The sequence below is a fragment of the Priapulus caudatus genome, unplaced genomic scaffold, assembly GCF_000485595.1.
Source record: "Priapulus caudatus unplaced genomic scaffold, Priapulus_caudatus-5.0.1 Scaffold2124, whole genome shotgun sequence".
NCBI lineage: Eukaryota > Metazoa > Priapulida > Priapulimorpha > Priapulimorphida > Priapulidae > Priapulus > Priapulus caudatus.
In genome coordinates this window covers 1-23,848 of record NW_014579185.1, presented here as the reverse complement: position 1 = coordinate 23,848, position 23,848 = coordinate 1, and the positions used below count along the sequence as shown (strand labels likewise).

The window sequence follows — 23,848 nt, the reverse complement described above, 5'->3', positions numbered from 1 at the left end:
GGGAAGATTTGGGAAAATTGAAAAAAAAAATCATAAGACAAAACTTAAAGGAATATAAATTAAGTATGTCATTCTTATCTTTTGACCGCGCCTTAATTCAAAATGGAAGATGGAAAAGATGCGTAAACAGGGAGGGGGCAGTCTAAAAAGAGTTTCTCGGTGTTCGATAGGAAAGCGGCGAAGGGCGGAAGAAAGCGGCTAAGCAAAAACTAAAATTGAAATGCATTTTTAATATTTTAATAATTTATTGGCATTAAAGCAATTTACTAGTGACGCTCAATCAGTCTATATTGGGAGCGATTCTTTGTTCTTGTCGTTAAATGCAGACGATGCATGATAGATCTTAAAGAGCGAACGTTTAAAATAAGTTACACTATGGGACGGTTCGTGTAATTGTGTTTTAGGGTGGGGGGGGGAGAGAAAAAGAGACTTTGGGTTTACACTCTATGGAATTTTTTTGGGCCTTGATCATGGGGATATGAAAATTAAAGCGGGGGAGTTCCATTTTGAAGACTTGGGAACATTGGGTGACAATCCCAAGGTTACCTTTTAGAATTGGCTTTCGGAGCTACCGTGGAGGAAATTGTACTTTTAAAACTATATGGAATTTTCAAGTAGAAGCATCTAGCAGGACTTTAAATGTTGGAAGTACAATGATCTATTGAAATTGCATTTGAGATGAAAGAGTTTACATTTCCATCAGAATATTCGCGCACCTTCACAGGAAAGTGATGCTTTCTGAAAATTACAAGAGTGGGCGCAATATACGATTACGATACCGATACGATCTACGCTCGCTGTTGGTCGCCATCACTGCTCAGCCGGAGGAGCCGTCCGGTATAGTCCAGCGGTTTACTGCGCGGAAGTACCCTGTTTTTCGGTACTACTAGATTGCGGACACGGTACTCGACCTCGCCTACTCCACTAACGAGTCTAGGGAGTCGCCTACGCCTACTCCTAACCCTAACCCTAACCCTAACCCTAACCCTAACCATATCAAATAGTTACCAGGGTACGTTCCGGTATACCGGACCGTATCCAGGGTACGTTCCGGCATAGCTCTAGTACTATAGTCCGCGTACAGTTTCCGCTGGACAGCGGCAACTGTACGCGGGCTCTAGTACTACAGCTAGTTTCGGCAGTACCCTGGAGGACATAGAGTCTATGTCATAGACCCTATGAGCATCACGCCATGTTCTTTGCATTGAACATTGCATTGAAGATTTTGCAATTACTGAGAAATTACTTTCAACAACCACAGGCAAAAATAGGTTACAAATATTCAGCTTCAGTGAAACCGGCACATTGAAAAACAACGTTTATCTCATTATACGTTCAAATATAACATTACCAACCAGGTAAGAAAATATTCTCTTTTGACGTTCTGTTTCATTGCTTGGAAAAATAAGAAAGGCATGTGTTCAGGAGGGACGATAAACTACTTTAGCATATTTTATCAGTATTACATTTTAGCAGTGCATGGATGTACGTTATATATTATATCAAGAGCGTATTAAGAAGAAAAGCTTTTTAATACGCTCTTGATTATATGGCCATGCGTAAAAATACAAGTTATACCTACTTTTTCGTTGTGTTTTATGTACTTTCTCTGAAAGACAGCCCTTTCCACGAGAACTGATGTAAGTGCGCCAACATAGCTGAAGCTAGCTAGCACCTCCTGCAGTTTCGACGGCATTTCGGTAGGTACGGTCGGCGGTTGGTTAGAAAGAAGTTGCTTCTTTTTCTTTCCCAGGTTTAGAAAACCTCTATAGTAGTTATATGCAAGACGTCCTCCAATGGAAACCTGTCATAAATTGTAGACATTACATTGCTGTATAATCCAGTCCTCATGCTGTGTATAACTTTACAACACCACCCGCATTGTTACGTACCAACCATACCTACACAAGTTGTGTGTGTGTAGAGGGGGGTTCTTATTACAATAGCAGTGGAACTTTATACTATCGAAACATAGGAAATGGCGGCAAAGCCGCCAGCGCGAGCGCCGTTAAGCGTGAAGCACATAAGGAGGGGTCTGGTCCTCTCCCAAAAAATTTTCGAAAATTTAATGGCTCTAGGTGCGATTTCCCAGCACTTTTAAATAGTATTTTTTATAGACATGAAATAATGGTTTTTGAGTAACTTTTTGCCACATAACTGATTTCTGGACCCGATTTTACGAGAAAATCAGTTTAAATCCTTAAATCTCAATTTAGGTTTCATTGATTTGTAAAAGTTTAAATTAAGGATTTAAACTAATTTAGTGACTGTCACTTGGACCCGGTTTGAAACGGTTACTTTTATGAAAATAAATAAAAACTAATAAACTAAAAAACTAAAAATACACAATGCTAAATTAATTATTTCTCACTTTATTCTCACAATACTGCGGGAATGATACATAGACCTATATATGTATACTGGATAATAATGAAGATCGACAGAACTTTTCATTGTTGCTAATTTTGGAATTCGAAATTGTATACATTTGAGCGGAACTCCTGACTCGCTAGGTGCCCAGCGGGGGGAGGGGGCCCCGCCCGTCGTCCGAGACCCTACCGAACACCCCCTGACTACACCCTACATGTCTTAGGCTGTATTTTGATAAGCATTAGATTTTGCCATTTTCAGATCATTCTTACTCATGACTATGCTAACACGAAACACACATGAAGGCGCGCACACACACGTACACCACACACGCACCTACAGCTCAGAGCACGCAATGCATACGCGCACAGCACCTGACTGGCACCACACACACACAACACTAGCCACAGCGCGCGCACTAGCACTATGTACAAGATAATTAGCGGAAGTCACAGCTAGCCATACCCGACATGTCAGCGAACACCCACGGACTGTTATAGAAACATATACATGGCCGAATCGAAGCATATGCAACATAGTCTTGTATGTAGGGCTATAAGTAACGGTGTCTACCGCTAACTAGTAGCAGTCGAAGCCATTCTACTCGGATTCGACCTACAGCTTGCGAGCGCATCAGAATTACCACGGCATAGCCACGTCAAAAGGCACACGGCTGCCGTGATACTATAAGCCGACCAGCCTGGGACAAACCTGATTGGGTGGGCTTCATTGCTACGCAGAAAAAAACGACCAGGTACACGCAGACCGACGTAAGGATGCAACGGCCTTACATTGGCGGCAGATCGATCAGATTAGTGTTGTGAATCTGTTCGTAGAGTACGTAAGGAGGCGCCTGGAGCAACAAGCTGTAGGCATCCCTAAGCTAATACGCTTTTGCCAGTATGAATATCGTATCGTGTTTCGTCTGAGGTCACCAGCGGTTTCGTTGATAAGCTAGGATAAACGTATTAATGGCGCAGGCCGTAGCGTACAATAGAGACTGCATAGTTTCTTTGTCGGCTTGCATCGCGCATAGGTCGTTAGTGCGGAGAGCTGCTGTGACTAACAGTAGGTCCACTGTCAGACTGAAGTAAATCAGGAGTGGTTCAAGGCCCCAGCGTGTTTGTCGGCGTCAACTCGAGTATTCGCCTTATTACTCACAACGGTGATATATGTTTGTCCATCGCCAATCGAAATGTCGCGGAACGTCAGTAGGTACAATCACGGCACTGAAACTTCGCTATCTCGGCGAAGTAAAGTGACATGCATACAGCCATCAGCTGCTGGTGCTTAACCCTAACCTTCAAACGCCTAACCGGCTTAACCCTAACCTAACGCTCTAACATCCTAACCCTAACCCCTAAAGCGCGGCTAAGCCGCATTAACCCTTAACCCTAACGCTAATCTAACCTAACCCTAACCAGTAACGCCTAACCCTACACGACCTAAACCCTAATTAAATTTAAATTAACCACTAATACTAACAGCTAACACTAATACACAAAAATAGTTAAAATTGATACAAGAATAGAAACAAATTAGAAAAATAAAAATAATAAACAGATGGATTCGAACCACCACCTCAAAGAAGACAACTTCGGGCGCCTATAACCTGACGCGACTGCGCTATTCTGGTTTGCTCGAGATGAATGATAATTACTGGTAGTGACTCCTCTAATAAGCATAGCATGGAGGTGGCTGTGCGTAATGGTCATGGTGTGCTAACTCACTGAGTCACACTGACGTAGCACTGACATCACGAAAATCCATCGGGGCATGGAAACATAGTATCGCTCACCTTACTCAGCACCGTCCGTCGTCTTTGACGCGTTTGTTGAGTTTTGGGCACAGGGTCACGTCGGCATGGGGTTGCGATATTAGCCTTCGTAACTGTACTGTAACGGTAGATAGAGCATAGGACGATAGTTGTTCAGCTAGTGGCGTCAGTGAGGTGCAGGTTACAGGTAGTATTTATGAGTCGGAGTATTTTCGTATGATTGCCGTATTGTTGCGCATTTATGTTCGCTCTAGGCCAGGTACCAGACCATTGCATCAGGCGTATTGATTGCTTGCATGGTGCGGGCATTTTGGGGGTCTCTGGCCACAGCTTATAGAAATTTTTTGAATATATAACCAATGAACGCATAAACGACATCCCCCGTGAGCTGCTGTTGGAGATACTCCCCGCCGGGTGGAGTGTATTGACCACTGGTCCCTCCGTGGAGTGTGTTGAGACTCCCCACCGTGGAGTGTGTTGAGAACTCCCCTCGTGGAGTTATTAGACTCCCACCTCGTAGGAGTCGTGTTGAACTCCCCCCGTGTGAGTGTGTTGAGACTCCCCCGCGTGGAGTGTATGCGAGAGCTCCCCCGTGGAGTTGTTGAGAACTCCCCCGTGAGTACGCTGAGGAACCCCCCGTGGAGTGAATTGAGACTCCGCCCTGTGGAGTGTGAAGAGAGCTCCCCACTCGTGGAAGTGGTTGAGGTACTGCCGCCCCTCCGTGGAGTGTATTGTAGAGCTCGCACTCCTGGATGTGTTGAGACTGCCACCCCGTGGAGGTGTTTGAGACTCCCAGCCGCGTTGGAGTGATGGAGACTCCCCCCGGTGGAGTGTGTTGAGACTGGCCACCGTCGGAGTAGGCGCTGAGGAACGCCCGCCCGTGGAGCTATAGTTCGGAACGTCCCGCCCGTGGATGTGTTTGAGACTGCCCCCCCGTGAGCTGTGTTGAGACTCCCCCCTGGATGTAGGTTGAACGCCCCCCGCGAGTTTTGTGGCTAGACTCCCCTGGCGGAGTTTGTGGTTAACTTCCCCCCGAGTTTGTTAACCTTCCACCGCGGAGATGCTGGTAACTTCCCCCGCGGAGTGCGTCGAACTCCCCAGCTGGCGGAGTGGTTGGGACTATCCCCGCGGGAAGTTGGTTGGAGACTTCCCACCGGGAGCTTGATGGGATCTTTTCGCCAGTGGGCTAGTTCGGGTATCCCCCGTTTGGGTTGAGTACTGTCATGGACAGCTGGCGGGCGCTCCCCAGCACGCCGGCAAGGCATTGGGTAGAAAGGGTATAATTTATCCTCGTACGTTGCTGAAATTTTTCTAAGCGGCGTATTAGTGTTCGTATTTTGACGCTCCGTTAGGGGGGAGAGAGAGTACGCACGCGTTTTCGAACCCCGGCGGTACAAGGCGAAAAAGGCGCAAACACGATCGCATCGGATCGGGGGCAATAGACAATACGTCGGGCGAGTGAATACATAACCGGGCTAGGGCGAAGGAGCAAAAAATATCCTGCCAGTATACACGAACGATTGTTGTGCGGCTATGAGCAGACGTACGTTCAAGCAGCACAATAACCAATGCTAATGAAAAGTGTACGATTGCATGTACCAATGGATATTGATGCAGCTACCAGACGCTCCCGGTGACTCTGACTTCAAAAGAGGGGAGAAGTGTAACGGTGTCTACGCAGCAAGCTATATCGAGTCGAACCATTCTACTGGATTCGACATACATGGCTTCGACCCAGAACCAAGCGGCAAGCCAGCAAGGCCACGCTGCCGTGATATATAGAGGAACAACCTGTGATCTCAAGCTTATTGTGCTTCATTATACCAGACGACGCAAGGACAGCCAGAGCCACCGTAAGGATGCAACGCCTTACAATAATATTCACACCCGTCTTTTAGTATACTTTACCGCATTCGGTCAGCCCTCATTTCTGCTCAATTGTCTGTCTGGCACCATGCTCTGCTTCAAGATCACGACTTCTGCTTGTGGCACATGAAGACGACACAACAAACATTTGTCGTGAACGCTGTGCGTCCGATGCTTGCGTCATTTAATAAGTAAGATTTGCTGGTATAGGATGGCCGGGATTCCCATTTATTTTGGTTTTCTATACCCCATCCCTCCTATTACCCATCCCCTAACATATATATATTATATATATGTATATATATATAATATATATAACCCTATATCTAAATAGTATAGTAGGGTATATATAATATATATACATGATATACCCTTATATATACTTCCCCTAATACCCATCCTGCCTATACCCCATACCCATATTTCCCCGCTATGGGGAATAACGTCGCAGCGTATATTTATCTAGCTTATACTAATATTGAACCCTTTTCACTTGGGCGGATGTACGCCGATCAGACACACAAATAAAAATGCTCCATCATGCGGGCCTGTAGCGCGCAGATCGCGAGCTTCGTCCGGATACAAGTTCGCCCATGCACTCAGACTGATATCATTTCGCATAAAAACGATCCGATAGCTGGCAGTAGATGGTGGCATCAGGAGGCCACACCGGGCATTTCGAAATTTCATTTTATTTCGGCATGAATTTCATATTCAAATCGAAAGCGTTCGGCAATTATCAAAATCGAAAAGCGGCAAATTTGCAAATCAAAGCAATTCCAAATCAAACGCAATTTCAAAAATCAAAACGCATTTCAAAATCAAAAACGCAATTCAAAATCAAAATCATATTCAAAATATAAGAAGAACGCAAATTTCAAAATCACAAATGGCATTCGCAAAATCAAAACGCAATTTCAAATCAAGAAACGCAATTCACAAAATCCGAAATCCATTTCAAAATCAAAAACGCATCTTCAAAATCAAAAATCAACATATTAATTTCAAATTCAATTTCTAATTCGCAAACTCATTTCAAAATAAAAAACCAATTTCAAAAATAAAAATTCAATTCCAAAAAAACGCAATTCAAATCAAAACGCAATTCAAGAATCAAAATGCAATTTCAAAATCAAAACGCAATTTCAAAATCAAAATCAATTTTAATTTCAAATTCAATTTCTAATTCCAACGCCCCCCCCCCCACCCAGCCCCCCCCCCCCCCCCCCCCACGCGCCCCCGCCCCACCAGGATCAAGTTCTTAATTCAAAACATCGATTTCAAACTAAAAGCCAAAATCGATATTCGAAGACAGATCGGACGCAGGCCGGGCCATCCTAGACGGCGCACTAGCTCTAGTAACTATACCCGCGTACAGGTGCTGCTGGCAGACTGTACCCGAACTATAGATACTGAGAAGCTAGACGGCGCCCAGCTTTCATAGTGCCATATGGCAGGCTGCGTAAACACCGGAAACAAGACCCTATCTGTCGGAGGTTTAGCGCCGTCGACAACCGATCGAGTGGCGTACACGATGAAGTAAGTTGAGCATGCAAATATTATTGCAATTATACAATTTAGTCTCACTTACAAGTTACAACTAAAATAAGACAGTAGTAGTAGGAGAGAGTTAGAGCTATAGCTTAGTAGCTAGTAGTAGTAGCTAGTAGAGTGAGTTAGTAGTATACTATGGACCACATGGCGACTGCTGAGTCTGTAGGCACCGACTGTCAAGGTTGTGCGACGGATTGTCTACTGTAGCTCCAAGAAACGGTAGGCCTATTGCTAGGGTTAGAATACCTGAAGAAGAAGACCTTAGAATGTATAGACAATCCGTCGCACAGCCTGGTCGGGCTACTGCTACTGCTACTATATTATAGTACTACTAGTACTAGTACTACTATAGTATTAGTATATACTATATAATAGCCACAAGTTCCCATCTCGCTACACGTACGACCTACGACGTAAAGCTCACTACGTGTAACAGTCGGAGAGCCTGGTCGGTTTAAGACTATAGTACTAGTAGTCAATGTATCAATGTATAGCCTGCGGTAGTCAATGTACGCGGGCTAATAAGTACAAGCTATATTCTACTACTACCTACTACTACTACACTATACACTAGCTATACTTACTACTACTACTACTACTACTACTACTACTACTACTACTGGACCTGTCTTATTTTGGTAAGTATAGTACTAAGTATAGGGCCTATAGTATTAAGTTAGTAAGTACTAAGTAGCACTACTAGCTAGTACTATACTAGTCTGTGAGTCGTGTGGTACGGACCTAGCTATAGCCCCACTCCTACATATCTGTTACTTGCATGAGCGAGAGCGACGAGCTTACAGAGTGCTGTTCAAGGATTAGATAGGTGGCCCCAAATATGCATTTTCTGGCAATACTTGTCGAAACATGTGCGAAATGGGAAGTGTGGACAGCTGTTCTAGTCGCTTGGTCCCAGGCGCGAATCCAAGGGCTGAAAGCCTAGACAGTAATTTTTCTATAGATTTTAAGGGCACATCGCCTCAAAAAGGGCATATAAGCGCCGTTAGGTGCGCCCGCATGGCAGCCCGCAGCGCGGCACATGGCGGGGTCTGGCGTTAGGGTAGAACGAGAGCATTCGGCCTAGATGCAATGGCCTTCGCGCAGGGCTGAAATGCTGTCACGGCGCAGAGCAATATAAAATTTGAGGTCCAAGGGTTCTCCCCAGGATAAATCAAACAGGGGAGGGAGGGGTAAGGGTGAGGGTGAGGGGGAAACTAGGGGGTCCGGGGCGGTAATTTTTACCGTACGACTAATGAATGGCGTAAAATCAGCCACCACACCATGAGACGGGTATTTGGGTTCTTGTATATATAATATAGGCGCGAATCGTGTACATTTTTTGTATGAATCAGTTTAACTGTGCATTGTCAGGTTAACTGTTAGCTGTCTGGCAGTGCATGACGTGGACGGTAAAAAATACACGCTCGGATTCCAGGTCGAACGNGCTCACACTACGTGTAATCAGTCGAGAAGCCTGGTCGGTTTTAGGCGAGACTATAGTACTACTACATACTCTACTATGTAGTGCAATGTAGTCAAAATGGTAATAGCCTGCGGTAGTCGAATGGGTACCGGCTATAGTCAACTAGAGCTATACCTACTACTACTCAGCGACTACTAATCTGACTCCTCACTACTACTACTACTACTACTACTACTACTACTACTACTACTACTACTACTACTGGACCTGTCTTATTTTGGTAAGTATAGTACTAAGTATAGGGCCTAGTATTAAGTTAGTAAGTACTAAGTAGCTAACACTACTGAAGCTAAGTACTAAATACGTAGTCGTGAGTCGTGTGCGTACGGGGGCGGACCTAGGCTCATATAGCCCCACCATTCTGTACGTGCATGTGACTAACACACACAAGGTCTGGTTCAAGGATGGATTAGGTGGCCCCAATGCATTTTCGCAATATTGTGCGACATGTGCAAATGTGGAAATGTGGACAGCTGTTCTATCCTTGGGTCCCAGGGGCGGATCCAGGGCTGAAGCTAGACAGTATTTTTCTAGATTTTAAGGGCACATCCCTCAAAAAGGCAGTAAGCGCCGCGTTAGGCGCGCGAAGCACATCGGCCGGGGGGTCTGGGTTAAGGTAGAAACGGCAAGGCCATTCGCCTAGATGCAATGGCCTCGCCAGGCTGCGTACATGCTCGATCACGGCCCAGAGGCATTATAAGAATTTGGAAGCGGTCACAGCGGCCGGCGGTTCTCGCTCGAGGATGAAAAATGTCAAACAGGGGCGTGTCGTGAGGAACGTTGAGGAGGGGGGTAAGGGTGAGGGTGAGGGGCGAGCTAGGGGGTCCGGGGGGGGCCGTGCTATTTGTTACCTTTTACGACTAATTAATGCGTAAAAATCGCCACCATCTCACCCATAGACGTTATCCTGGGGTTTCTGGTAAATATAATATAGATAGCCGAGTCCGTGTATGTCCAGTTAGTGACAGGTTAACTGTTGCATTGTCGAAGGTTAACTTGTGTACTGTCCTGCAGTGGCATCGCGTGTACGGTAAAAAATACACGCGTCGATGTGCCTTGGTCGATACGGCAATTCTTGACAGATCGAATTACGCCGCTAGCCTGCGCAAACTTTATGTGGCGCGAATTAAACGGGGCGCAACGATTCAAAACAGGGGGGAGTTTTCCCAAACGGGGCGCGCGCGCCCCGTTTGCGCAACGTAGGGAGAACCCTGGGTCACTGGGCACAAAAATGAGCACCATTTGAGCACACACACACACATTTAGTCAAGCAGCAATAGCTAAAAACTATATGGAATTTTATTTCTGCTTCATTTTGCCTGCGCTTTGCATACCAGCAATTAATGCAGAATGATTCAAAATTAAGCACTTCCCTTCTTTTTCAGATATCAAAGCTAGTTTTGTTACCATGTGAAATTTTGATTTCTTTCAAGTCCTGTCAATGAATCAGAAGAAAAAGAAAACAAATAAAGAATATAGCCAAATTCCAGCAAATTGTTTTCTGCGCAAAATTTCGAAGGGCACTTTGAAATCTAGATCGTATTTCCCAATACGGCAAATACGGTCTGAATCCGCCCTGGGTCCAAAGGTCTTTTTGTATATATATACTATATGGCCGTTTCTTGGAGCTAATTCGTAACCATATCGCACTCATGATGATAGTCTTTTTCTTCTTTTTCTTCTTCTTCAATTACTGTACAGCTAGGGCTCACTCTGGGGCATTGTCGTATAAGCAATGTGCAAACAAAGTTGCAGTAATATAGTCTATAGTATATATTATAGTATATAGTATATACTATAATATAGTAACTATAATAATATATAGTATTGGTAACAAAGTCGTAGTAATATAGTCTGTATAGTTTATAGTTTTCATTGTGCAGTCGCTGGACAAGTAAATTAATGTGCAGTCATGATGCTTGATGGAAATTTGGGTTATTATTTCAAAATGAATTGAAAATGAAATTGAATTATTTCATTTTCCGTTGAAATTGGCTTAAATTATGTTGCATAAAAAATTAGTGGTTCAATATTCATTAGAAATATGGAAAAACAAAAGGGCTATGAATGTAATGCAGCAACTGCTGTATAGCCGTGACCCACTGTAAAAATAGACACATAACAATTGTTTAATGTTGTTTAACTATAATTAAAGATCAGAAGAGCTGTGTTCATGAACATGGATGTGTATAAAATGATCTCTATACGTGACCCACTAGAAATACACTGACAAATGTAATTTTGAGTAAGGAATTTGAAAACAGCAGTTAATATATACCTTGAATAGTAGCCTTAAAAATACGTAACTGTCTTTTTTACAGCCATCGAACAATACAGATGATGCTGGCTCACTTTGGCATCAGAAGGATTGATGGCACTGTGACTGTAGGCCAAGTAGAAGATGTTGTTATGGTATTTCTACATTCTGTATTTTGGAATTTAAAATATATAAATAACTCAGTCTTTTTAACTATACCAAAGCTAAAAAGCCAAAGTTAAATTGCATGTTAAATGACATATAATTTCAGTTATATTATGGATAAATTTGCCCTAAAATGAACATCGTTTGGTTAAATAGCATTTAGGTATAAATATAATTGCAACTTTATTTAATTGTGATTAGCCCTTGGTCTGTAAAGTGCAAAATATATTGGGAAATGCGCAACTTTTTCAGGGTGGCAGCACGGTCGCGGGTGTCAATGGCGCCGTTCAAATTTTGTAGCGTTGATGTATAATTAATTATAACAATGAAATTAGGTATCTGGTAACACAATACCTGGTTATACACAATATCTGGTTATACAGCAAGTACAGTTGTATGCAGTAAAATCCTAGAGTCACGTATCCCTTTAATAAAAATCCGATATTGAAAGAAATCTTAACTTTGTGTCTATTACAGAAAGAAATGAGTGGTCCAAGGAAACATATGCAGGCTACCGACAGATGACAAAGGCAGTACGCGAAGAGAACAAGCTGTTCGTACCAAGGCAAGTGTAAGGTGTTTTTTTCATCAGAGGGTTCGTAGTAAGTTAGAGTCGAATAAAATCCAAAGATCAGAAATTTTTTTCAGCCAAAGATATATTTACACATGATGCATGCAATGCATGCATCCTCACCACGGCTATCCACGACTCCCCACAATAACCTCGCACCGATCCGACCCGGAACCAACAGCTACCCCAAAAGCCACGACCCCACTCTAGACAAAGAATGTATACCCACATTCGTGGACTCGGTCGATTTTACTCCAGCATCAAACACTTCCGCTCGCATATTTATTAATTATTATCTATAAACTCCGTTCCCCCAGCACATCTGCACTATCTATGATTAACAAAAAACTATACTAACTCCCACTACTAACTAGCACAAACATGTTATATAGAATTATACTTATCTATGAATGATGCACATAATACACATTAGATAACAATTTGAGAACACTTATAACCGTTAAAATGTGCTAAAAAACCTATCCAGAACAGGTGCAAAGAAAACCTACAAAATGCTACATGTAGTATCAATTTACTTTGTATTAATGTGCACAGTAATTAACGATGGATTAAGCACATTGTACTTGCATTTCATAAATTCTATAAAGGTGGCAGGTAAATATATGTTGAACTGATTAATATAACGTTTATTGACTCAATGTATTCATGTTTGATATGTATGACAACTTCACATAATGAGCATACATGTATAGTTAGTTGTGTTAATGCTGATATATTATTTTAAGATTCCGGTTTAAGGAAATAGCTATATAACACCAGGCTCGTTAATGACTTCTTTAACAGGGCCTTGGTATATGCTGCCATGATGAAGGGGGATCCCGAAGGGTTGACATCTAGGGCCACACACGGGAAGAAAGGAATTGGTCGTAGACGTGTATTCTACAGTAAGGTATATAGCTTCTGGATCTAACTTAAATTGTGGACGAGCTAAAAGACGGGCATATCATAGGCGCAGAAATGAAACGTGTTTTTTTCTGTCTTTATAATTTCTTAACTAACAGATTATTATGTGGCAACGAGAATTATACTGCGCCACAGATGATGACTCATCAGACATGGGTTCGTGTCTGCACACGACCCAGCTAATTATAGAAATCAAGGTGGCGACCGGAAATGATATGGGCAGTAGAAGGTTCGAGAAAGGGGAAATGATGTAATCTAATGAATCACATGACCGGTCACGTGGGCTGCCCATTGATTAGATTGATACCTATAAGAGGCCATTCAATTTTTGACAGGCTCATCTGGTTTCAATATTACATTTAATGCAAACATGGCATCATCATGCATCTCCTTCAAAAATCTTTCCATATCACACCTGTTGTTAAATGAAAAAGCTGTGATGTCAGCTAGTTCACGATCTATATCAACTTCAGAATTTATATTATGAGCACAGAGCGCCAATATTTGTGAGTGGCGTGGTCGTGGCACTGAAACTGTTCCTTTTAGTTCATTTTTGTGTTTCCGAATCCAAAGTAATCCTTGCTGAATGGTTTGAAATATTGCAATCTTCATATTGTTCATCTGAAACAAACAGTTTGATAATAATGTAAATACTTCACGTCCGTTGCTGCTGTTAGTTTACAGCTTGAAAATTCACTTGAACCGACTTGAACATTTGCACTAAATATGCAACATATTGCTACAAATAGTATATTGTGATTACAAATTCATGCTGTTTTTGGTGAGCTTGTAACTGCTGCATATCAAAAGGGTCGAAAGTATTTTGGATAACTCACCAGAACAAGAATAATAGCAACCATGTCAATTCATCTTCTAATGATCCTATATGCATTAAAAACAATAATTTTCTATTTTGCATGTTTATCTCGTTGTTATAAACTGTAGTTATTTCGTCACTATATACATCTTGGACACTAGACAGTTTAAAATATATAGCCTGTCACATCATATTTTCATTAAAAAAGCATAAATGCCTACAGTAATAGTGAAATACCTGACTGTCAACATTTCCAACATCTGTTTCACTCTGGGGCTTGCACATCATCCCTGCCGAGGAAGTACTTTGTATGAATACATGAATAATGGCATACTAGCATCAACGTTATTACATAATGATCTAGGTTGCCAAATAAGAAACCTATTATGTGATGTCATGACCAACGTTTTGAAAGAAATAAAATCCGTTTCTTAATTAGCTAATATTAACCACTGTAACGAGTATGAGGAAAAAAATGTTTTTTTTAAAATTCAAATGAAAAACCCTTTATATGAATTCAATTCTTGTTTAATAAATTTTGCTGACTTGTCACATATATTCTCACATAATCTCATAAAGTTTCTTCAAAAGTTATTAGCTATAGGTTTTATCCACACTAATACTTATATACTATATATGCACAGTTAATTGCTCTCCAAGTATGTATACTTGGCAGCACATTAGAATTACACAAGCTAGTTTTATTTTGTGACTTTACCTTTTAAACCAATTTCAGTACAAATTTCATTGCACTTGTGCGTCATTTCGAAGTTTGCAATTGCAACCTTTGAGCAGTTTCCTGCAGCAAAGAGCCTGTTGGGGGAATAAGTCGCACATAGATGAAATTCCATGTGTTTTTGGCATGTATAATATTTACTGATAAAAAATAGTATAGACATATCGAATCATGGTTGCTTTCTTATAATAGAAACAAACGGCATGAATATGGTTTTTCAAGGGGATGTATGGCACTCATGTATTCCCTGTTTGAGGGAGATTAGAGGTCATTGTCTTCCAGAATCATTTCGAATTTTTTCTTGCAGGGAATAAGATACATAATCAATATCCAGCTTGTGATTGTACTCGGTTTGTACTTACAGGCTTCCATCTTCACCAACCATCTCATCCGTTGCAATTTCAATGTCCGTCAGCAATTTGCCAACTCCTATACCAAAAGGGATTACATTCATTAAATTATATTACTAAGCATTGGATGTTATAAATACTGTCTGGCATGATTATTTCTTCTAAACTTACCATTACTGCTAATTAATGTACAATACAATGTCAGCATTTTGTGATGTTTTTAATACATAAAAAGCATGTGTTGCAGTGTTGTAATTAAAGTTGAGGTGAAAATATGGTTAAATTGAGTAGCAATTGATTTTAGTGATTTTTAAAAACGTAATACAGATTTGGCAGTGCGTATATTGGCATCTAATAATCTTGAGGTTTTAGGGTTGCATAACGATGATCGACTTCTGTACTGTACCTTGGAGATCTGTCAATATTAATTTGCCCTTTGTCAAATCATGCGCGTAATGGGCTAGCGCTAAAACAGCATGTAGCATACTGTTTTCGTCATCATCGTCCTCTACCTGAAGCATCTCATTCCCTATATATTTAACAAACTTTCCCTCCAAGAATGGCTCGACTATCGCCGACTTTCCACTGCTACCAACAAACAGATGAGGCGTGATACCCTATATGAACAGAAAGAAATTTCAACTAAAGATGTGACAATTGCATTGTTATAATAGATGTGTCTTGTGGCATTTAACAAAGTAAACTAAATTAAATGTAGGTTATGTCATATGTGTGTAAATGACAGGCTTCAATGTTTTCAAAGGGACTTACACTGGTTTCTCCTCAAAAGCAGCTGGCAGTTTGTTGGAAAACAAAGAACACAATTGCTGTGACACTACTTGCCCTTGTACAGCCTGGTAAATAAAAATGAATAACAGGCATGTTGTTATAGGCATGCATTTAAGATGCATTATTCAAGTGTGTGCAGACTTATTTTATAGCAGATTCATATTTCTTCATGTTTCTGCAGATGCTTGTCTTAGAAATATTAATGTTAAGAGTAAAAATGTTATGTTTATCAGTTGAAGACAGTTTTGTTGTTGAACTCTAAACCTATTCTCCAGAAATAAACTATTCTTATGTTGACTAGTGCCACACAAAGGTACACCCATGGAAACTAGAATGGCATAGTCTATAGAAGATGCATACAGCATATTTACCTTTCGATTCATTTCCTGCGCCATCCTATCAACCTGTAAAAATTAATTAATTAATTTACATGTATCAGTTTTGTAAATAATGACTAATGTAGCATATGAATAATTACTATGATATGCGGAAATGTAATACAATAAATGCTTTTCTGCATAAGCCTAGCTACGCAGCGTGCTACTCGATGGTTATGATTACAGTTATGGTGGCTATATATACGCTCCATTAGGAGTGTTCCCAACTTTGATATCATTAATGATTAAAGGCTCACAATGCGCATCCAAACGCTAATTTCTCCAGTACTAGACTAGCAAATACTTTGTGTCATGCATAATCACACTACCTTATGGCAAAATAAACTAGTTCCTCCCATTTCACTGCGTGTTGTCTTATAAAAGTATTATTGAAAATACCTCCAATGTTGTTGACAGTTTCCCCAATCCGCAAGCAACCGTGCCGCGGTGCGGCCGGTACAAGCGGTACGGGGCGCAGCCCAAGGATAAAACCATGTGACGTCACGTCACCACTGTCCGGGTATTTGTTTGGCAAAACAGTCGGCGTTTGCGCCAGAAGCAGTTTGCGCACCTCGTTTCTTTGTGGGTTTTAAAGCCAACGCGCGAGTGAATGGGGAGCAAACTAGAGTTTTTTTGTCCTAATTGTTAGTGTGGATTATGCATGACACGAGTATTTGCTAGTCTAGTACTGGAGAAATTAGTGCTTTGATTGCGCATTGTGGCTTGAATGATTAAATGCTTAATGATAGATAACTCCTTAACACCTAACCATTAATGACATTACGTTGGGAACACTCCTGAATGGAGAATCACCGTTATGGTGGAGGTTAATGTAAGGCAATTCACTCACTATAACAGCAATGATGTAAAGATACTTTGGGTTTTATGGTGCGTCAAATGTAATCGCTGTACATCTGGGTTGTAACTTACTCCAAGGAATTGCTTCGTCGCATGGACTGGTGTATTCTTTTACTACCTCTGTAGGAGAATCTGCAAGGAAGATTGCGGCGTTATGGTGACAATGTAAACCTGACAAAAGTGGGAAGCTATGAAGCAATCGGTTACAGGATATATAGCTCTGTTAGCAAATGCTAAAACCATGAAGCGTGGCCAGCTAGGCAGCAAAATATTAATGCTACTTTGAAAAAGTAGCGTTAAAAATTAAAGCTCAATTACCTTGAACACATACGGGTGGCCAGGGGAACACAACCGGCCTCCTTGGTCGGCCCACCGGCATTCTGCTTTGTAGGCCGTCCTGTGTCCACCAGAGCAGCCACAGCAAGTGTTGTGCACCCCTCTCCTTGTAGGTTGTTGGTGGCAAACCACGACCATTTTTATCCACATTAACAAAAGACGTAACATGTCCCTCCAGCCACTAAGAACAGTATTAGCTTCCGAAATGATAATTATAAGATTTTAAGGGCAACTTAATATTTGAGAAGCAATAATATGGTAAACTATAATGTCACACTTGCACTGATAGGTAGGCAGCATTAAGCGGTTGCTATAACAAATGGAGAATGCGACGCAAAAAAAGTAATGTAACATTCCCATACAGTAAAAACCCAGTAGAACTAGATTTTAGCTCACCTTGACATCGTCAAGTCTGGCTATTGCCATGGGTTGTCGTCCGGTCGTAGGCCGTCCGTCTGTCCGTCGGTCAACGATACTCAAGGACCGTTTGACCCACATGTTTTGAAATTGGGTGTAGTTGTTACTGCTAGGTGCCCATATTAAATGACGTGCTCTTTTGGAGCACGTCTGCGCAGTCGCGTCTTACTTTCTGAGCCACGGTCGATTTTGTGTTCGAAAAAGTGTTTTGGGACTTGTCCATTGTAATTCTAGTTCCGAGTGTCAAGCGGATGTGTGTGGGTTTCTCGTATTTTTTTGGTATTGCGACGTCAGTGAATAAGGGCGCTAGGTGGGGTTTTGATTATTTTAATAAGGTGTATTGTCTAATTATGTAGGTTTGGTCCAAATTATAGTAGGCAAATGGTTAGTGTTGATCACTACACAGTCTGTTGCGTTGGGCACGACTCGTCTGGGTTCGGGTTTATCGAGATCTTATTGAGCTAATGATTCTTCAATGCTAAGAGGTGGTGATTTCCTCTTCGCGCGTCTAACCGATAAACGTCTATATTAGAGTAAAGATTTATGCAAATGTGTCGCGAACGGCAGGGATTAGACCAGTTTTATTTCTCGCGAACGCCTACGCTAGTCGGATGATTATGGCGTGGTATGACTGTACTTCTTACTGTCTCACTCGTTTGGCTGTTCCTTTTTTGTGGGGGTTGTAGCCTACATGTTTTCTAATGTGGATACTTTCATTTGTTTGTGGAGCTTATCGCAGTGCCATGATGCCGCTTTGCATTGGTTTTACGTTCTGTGTTCTGTGGGACCCATGCCAGTCTTCATCGTGCCAATGGGAAAATTAAGAACGCGGGTACTTTAAAACACCTTAGCGGCCTACAAACAGGTTCTTATGTAAAGAGCGTGCTAAATGGTGTGGTCCGATTTTTTTGGGCGAATACATGGGCTTCTTTAAAGATCTTAGCGTTCTTTAGTGGCAGGTGTGTTGAAACTGTATGCAGCGTACAGTATCAAATAGATGTGGCTGCGCTAGGTTGTATTAATTATGTGAAAGAATCTGTTACTAAGTAATAAGGTATTGAATTAGTAGAATATGTCCTTAAAGATTTGCAGTGGGTTGCCAAGCTGCCTGTGCATCTAACTGTAGTATGGCGCGCACAAAATACGTTGTGTCGGGTTACCAGCTGATAGGCAAATAAGTGGAGATTTGTGTCCTCGATTTAATTTCTCTGGTTATTTAAAAGAAAGTTGGTTGAATCGAACAACATGTGGGGTCCTGCACATTGTTATGTTATGTAGATAGTATCTAGTAAATATAGTATAAAAGGTACACAGATAACCTTACACGTAGGGTGCTAGTATAGAGACCTACTGCCGTCCACTAAAAGTTTCTCAAGGTTCGTGTGTCACCTATTGTGGATGGGGAGGGGATGGAGGTGACTGAGGGGTGCTAGGAGCCATTGTTTAAGAGGGACCAGTTGCCTCTAGGAGTTTTACTGTAATACAACGTGTACTTACTGTAAAACAAATCGGTCTATACGCCACACGTAGTTTGTTACCAGATCCGCTAATTTATTGTTTGATTGAATTTCCGATCAAGCGCAACGGAATTTTGCAGGCGGCGGCCATGACACCCGGCGCCGTGCCGTGCGCCCCAAAATAAGTTGCTTATTTGACAATTTAGTTTGCACGTTAAGACGAGGTGACTATGATGACAAATGTGCTGTATATTTCGACCTAAATGCTATTTTAAGAGGTCGGGAACCGAATATTCATGTTTGTGGCAATGTATCCATATTATAACTGAAACTATATGTCGTTTATAAGATATTACCAAGATATTACAATCCTTTTGCTTTTAAATGAATAAATAAGAAACACCCTCGGTCTGTAGCCCTTGGCTGGAAAGTGGTTTTGCGCAACTTATCAGATCGTGCGCTTTGAGTGGCGCCACCGTCGTTGTAATCAAATGGTAGTCGTTAGTTTTTAAACATTTTTTAATAATATTTCTAATGGTGATTGAACCATGAAACTTTTTATGTAGTGTAATTATAACCTAAATTGGCTGAAAATAATTTTAGAACCTAGAGTAAACTCTCCCTTTAAGCTTGGCCAACTATTTAGTGTCTAGTGCTTAAAAGTGCAGGTTCTTTTATACCTTATTTTTATACTTACCATCATATTGAACAGGTGGCAACTGGTGAACACACCCCATTTTCAGTAACACACTCAGACCCACTGAAAATCAAAATCCCTAAATTAATAATTCCATGAAACACAGTTGAAGTTTGGTAATGCGTAAGTTTGGTGCTAGCGATTAAAATCGCTAGCGAATTTAATCGCCCGATCACGAAGGGGCACACGTAGCGAATTTAATCGCCCGATCACGAAGGGGCACACGTAGCGAATTTGAGAGCGTAGGCGTACGCCACTCGACGGAATCACATGATCACATGATGCATCACATGATATCAACAACACGTCCGATTGGTTTAGAAAAATCGATCGGGCGACAAAATACGCCGAACACGGGCACACGAGCGAATTTGCCAGTAAATAATCGCGGGCGTAAATAATCGCCCGAAAATATCTAACATTTTGGATACGGGCGATTCGTACGGGCGATTAAAATCGGCGTCGACGTGAACGGGCACACAGGCGAATTTTTCTAGCGATTTTAAAATTCGCGGCGATCGGGCGATAAAAATCGCTCGTGTGCCCCTACCTTAAGGCGATGGTGAAATTGATTGCCATTTCCTGACAGTAGCTTCACAACTAATATTGTAACCAAATCCACACTTGTGATGATAATCATTAAAACAGCTAAAAATGGACTCTTCGTTAATATGTAATATGGATCAGTGTTTCCCCTGGCCAAAAAGGTCTGCGAGGCGGTAAATTGTATTTTTATTGATTTCTTGTTCAGTGTCCCAGCAAAGCGAACGCCAAAGGCACTCGCCCAGCTAGGTGGTCCAATTTTTGAAAAAAATGCAATTCGGTGCATTCTGAGCTATTCTGAACGGATATTTATAACACTGTATGTGCGTCTTGATTGTAGTAACACTAATTTCGTCAGCGAGGAGGCTTTTTGGACAAATTTCCGCGTGGCGGCCCGCCTCGCCCGTGTCAATGCAGGGGAAACGCTGAAGATTAAGCAGCACATTAGCATCAGTTACTAAACGTTTGCATTTATAATTTTTGCTGGTGAGCCACCAGACACAACTAAGGATATAAGTAATAACACAAGTGCACAATTAGATTTATTTTATTGTTTTCAATTTATAAGATCTAATTCTATTAAAAAAAATATTTGCAAATTATTGAATCTGTAACAACATGTTCCACGATTGTAAAAAAGTTGTTAAAAATGGAAGTTGCGTATTTTTTGTACCACATGAGATTAGATATGCATAATGCCTGTCTGTGATGCCATGTTTGAACAGCGAGTTGCAAACAGTATCTTTCTTGTGGGTTTTAAGCAAACGCGCAGTGAAATGGGAGCAACTAGAGTTTATTTTGTCATAATTGGTAGTGTGATTATGCATGACACGAAGTATTTGCTAGTCTAGTACTGGAGAAATTAGTGTTTGGATGCGCATTGTGAGCCTTTAATGATTAATGATTAATGATAGATAATCCTAACCCTAACCATTAATGACATTAAAGTTGGGAACACTCCTAATGGAGAATCACCCGTTATGGTGGAGTTAATGTAAAGCAATTACTCACTAATAACAGCAATTAATGTAAGATAACTTTGTTTTTATTGGTGGTCAAAATGTAATAGCTTACATCTGGGTTGTTAACTACTCCAAGAATTGCTTCTTGCATTGATGTGTATTCTTTTACTACCTCTGTTAGGAGAATCTGCAAGGAAGATGCGCTTTATGGTACAATTAAACCTGACAACAGTGGAAGCATATGTAAGACAATCGGTACAGCTATATATAGCTCATGTTAGCAAATGCTAAAACCATGAAGCAGTGGCCAGCTAGAGCAGCAAAAATATAATGACTACTTTTGAAAAAGATAAAGAGTTAAAATTTAAAAGCTCAATATACCTTGAACACATACGGGTGGCCAGGGGAAACACCTGCTCCTTGGTCGGCCCACAGGCATTCTGCTTTGTAGGCAGTCCTGTGTCCACCAGGATCAGCCACAGCCATGTGCCTTTTGCTTGTAGGTTGTGGTGGCAACCACGACCATTTGTTATCCACATTAACAAAAGACGTAACATGTCCCTCCAGCACTAGAACAGTATAGTTCCGAAATGATAAATTATAAAGATTTTAAGGGCAACTATAATATTTGAGAAGCAATAATATTGTAAACTATAATGTCACACCTTGGACTGATAGGTAAGGCACATTAAGGGTTGCTATAACAAATGGAGAATGCTGGCAAAAAAGTAATGAACATCCAATACAGTAAAAACCCACGTATAAGAACCTAGATTTTTAGCTCACCTTGACATCGTCAAGCTGAGCTATTGCCATGGGTTGTCGTCCGTCGTACGTCCGTCCGTCTGTCCGTCGGTCAACGATAACTCAAGAACCGTTTGACCCACATGTTTGAAATTGGGTGTAGTTGTTACTGCTATGCTCCCATATTAAACGTCCTATTTTGGAGCACGCCAGTCGGCGTACTTTCGAGCCACGGCGATTTTTTGACAAAAACGGGAATTGCCATTAGTCAGTTCAGGTTCAACGGATTTTGCTCATTTTTGGTATGGGAATGAATAAGGGCTAGGGGTTTTGATATTTTTAAAAAGATTATGCAAATTAGGTAGGGTTTGGCAATTATATAGCAAATTATATAGACACAAACAGTCTGTGGTGTCACACTCGTCTGGTTCGTTTTACGAGATTTCATTGACAATATCTTTAATGCAAAATTGGTATTTCCTCTCCACTCTACCGATAAAACGTCTATATTAGAGTAAAGATTTACAAAACATGTCGGAACGCAGCATAACCTATTTATTTCGAACGCCATCGCTACAAAGCGGGTATGACTTCTTCTTACTCACTCATTTGTGTCCTTTTTTGTGGTGAGCTACAGTGTCATTGAAACTTTCATTGTGGTGAGCTACAGTGTCATTGACACTTTCATTTATTTTACCTGTTTCTTTACCATGCAGTCTTCATCTGCATGGAAAATTAAGAACCTACTTTAAACACTTAGCCTAAAACAGGTTCTTATGTAAAGAGGTCTAAATGGGAAATTTTTGCCTAACAGGTTCTTAAAATCTAGGTTCTTATATGCAGGTTTTTACTGTATGGCAGGTACAGTATAAAAGATTGCTGCAAATTTTATAATTATGTGAAAAATCTTATAATATGTATAATTTAGTAGAATATGTCCTTAAATATTTGCATGTGCAAAGCCTGCCTGTCATCTAATGAATCCACAAAATACGTTTTCTGTACCTACATGAAGCAATTGAGATTTGTGTCATCATTTAATTCTCTGGTTAATTTAAAGAAATTTGTTGAATCAGAAAACAGCTGCACATTATGTTATGTATGTACATATATAGTATAAAGAACACATAACCTTACACCGTAGGTAGCTATAGATACCTACTGCACAAAATTTCAAGGTTCTTTCACCATTGTTGATGGATGGATGGGTGATGATGGGTGCTAGAGCCATTGTTTAAAGGGACAGTAGCCTCTAGGATTTTACTGTATACAACTGTACTTACTGTAAAACAAATCGTCTATACCCACACGTATTTGTTACCAGATACCTAATTTAATTGTTATAATTATTTACACATCAACGCAACGAAATTTGAACGGCGCCATGACACCCGCGACCGTGCTGCCACCCCAAAATAGTTGCTTATTTGACAATTTATTTTGCACGTTACAGACCGAGGGCTAATTACAAATGTGCTGATATATTTATACCTAAATGCTATTTAACCGAACAATATTCATTTTAGGGCAANATATGCTATAATGAGCATAAATTCTGGTACCTGCTCATGCATAGGTGATGAATGTTGATTCGCTGCAGATGTGTTATCAAGATCTTCATCACTTTCATCTGTTTCTGAAGGCTGTAGAGGTAAAATAATATTATAATTTAGACTTCATTCATGAAATTTTGAAACATTACACTGGGATATCTATATGTACACAACTATCTGTGTAAAGGAATAGTTGATAGCATATACATATATATATATATATATTGTAAGCAGGCAATTTACAT

At 41.0% G+C, this 23,848-nt stretch overlaps 1 protein-coding gene and 1 long non-coding RNA gene across 8 annotated transcripts; one reads left to right on the top strand and one right to left on the bottom strand.

The window, feature by feature from the left end:
* The first annotated feature begins 7,474 nt into the window (after positions 1-7,474).
* Positions 7,475-13,878, top strand: LOC106818267. 3 transcript variants are annotated; one of them, XR_001395179.1, is made up of 4 exons: positions 7,475-7,552; positions 11,372-11,462; positions 11,950-12,043; positions 12,848-13,878. It is a non-coding gene; the product is annotated as an uncharacterized LOC106818267 (long non-coding RNA). The 3 variants fall into 3 exon arrangements; XR_001395178.1 differs by lacking the exon at positions 7,475-7,552 and adding an exon at positions 8,155-8,205; XR_001395177.1 differs by lacking the exon at positions 7,475-7,552 and having other exon boundaries at positions 11,288-11,462.
* On the bottom strand, positions 13,220-21,726 carry LOC106818266 (alpha-protein kinase 2-like). Of its 5 annotated transcripts, XM_014822988.1 has the most exons (8): positions 21,419-21,576; positions 16,031-16,063; positions 15,642-15,724; positions 15,277-15,487; positions 14,883-14,949; positions 14,503-14,597; positions 14,022-14,074; positions 13,220-13,588 (listed from the first exon to the last, which is right to left on the bottom strand). In XM_014822988.1, the coding sequence occupies exons 4-8, from the start codon at positions 15,389-15,391 to the stop codon at positions 13,289-13,291; spliced, it is 630 nt and encodes a 209-aa protein (XP_014678474.1). In that variant the 5' UTR covers positions 15,392-15,487; positions 15,642-15,724; positions 16,031-16,063; positions 21,419-21,576; the 3' UTR covers positions 13,220-13,288. The 5 variants fall into 5 exon arrangements, with proteins under 5 accessions (XP_014678474.1, XP_014678472.1, XP_014678473.1 ...); XM_014822986.1 differs by adding an exon at positions 21,688-21,726 and having other exon boundaries at positions 15,277-16,063; positions 21,419-21,493; XM_014822987.1 differs by having other exon boundaries at positions 15,642-16,063.
* Between the last annotated feature and the right edge of the window lie 2,122 nt (positions 21,727-23,848).

Bases quoted from the DNA above. Each gene is read 5' to 3' on its own strand.
- LOC106818266 (XM_014822986.1), bottom strand. From the start codon at position 15,391: ATGCTTCAGGTAGAGGACGATGATGACGAAAACAGTATGCTACATGCT. The intron at 14,075-14,502 runs GTAAAGTCACAA...CTTCCTCGGCAG, and splicing joins TACTGAAATTGGTTTAAAAG to GGATGATGTGCAAGCCCCAG. The intron at 13,589-14,021 runs GTATTTCACTAT...TGTTTGTTTCAG, and splicing joins TTGGAAATGTTGACAGTCAG to ATGAACAATATGAAGATTGC.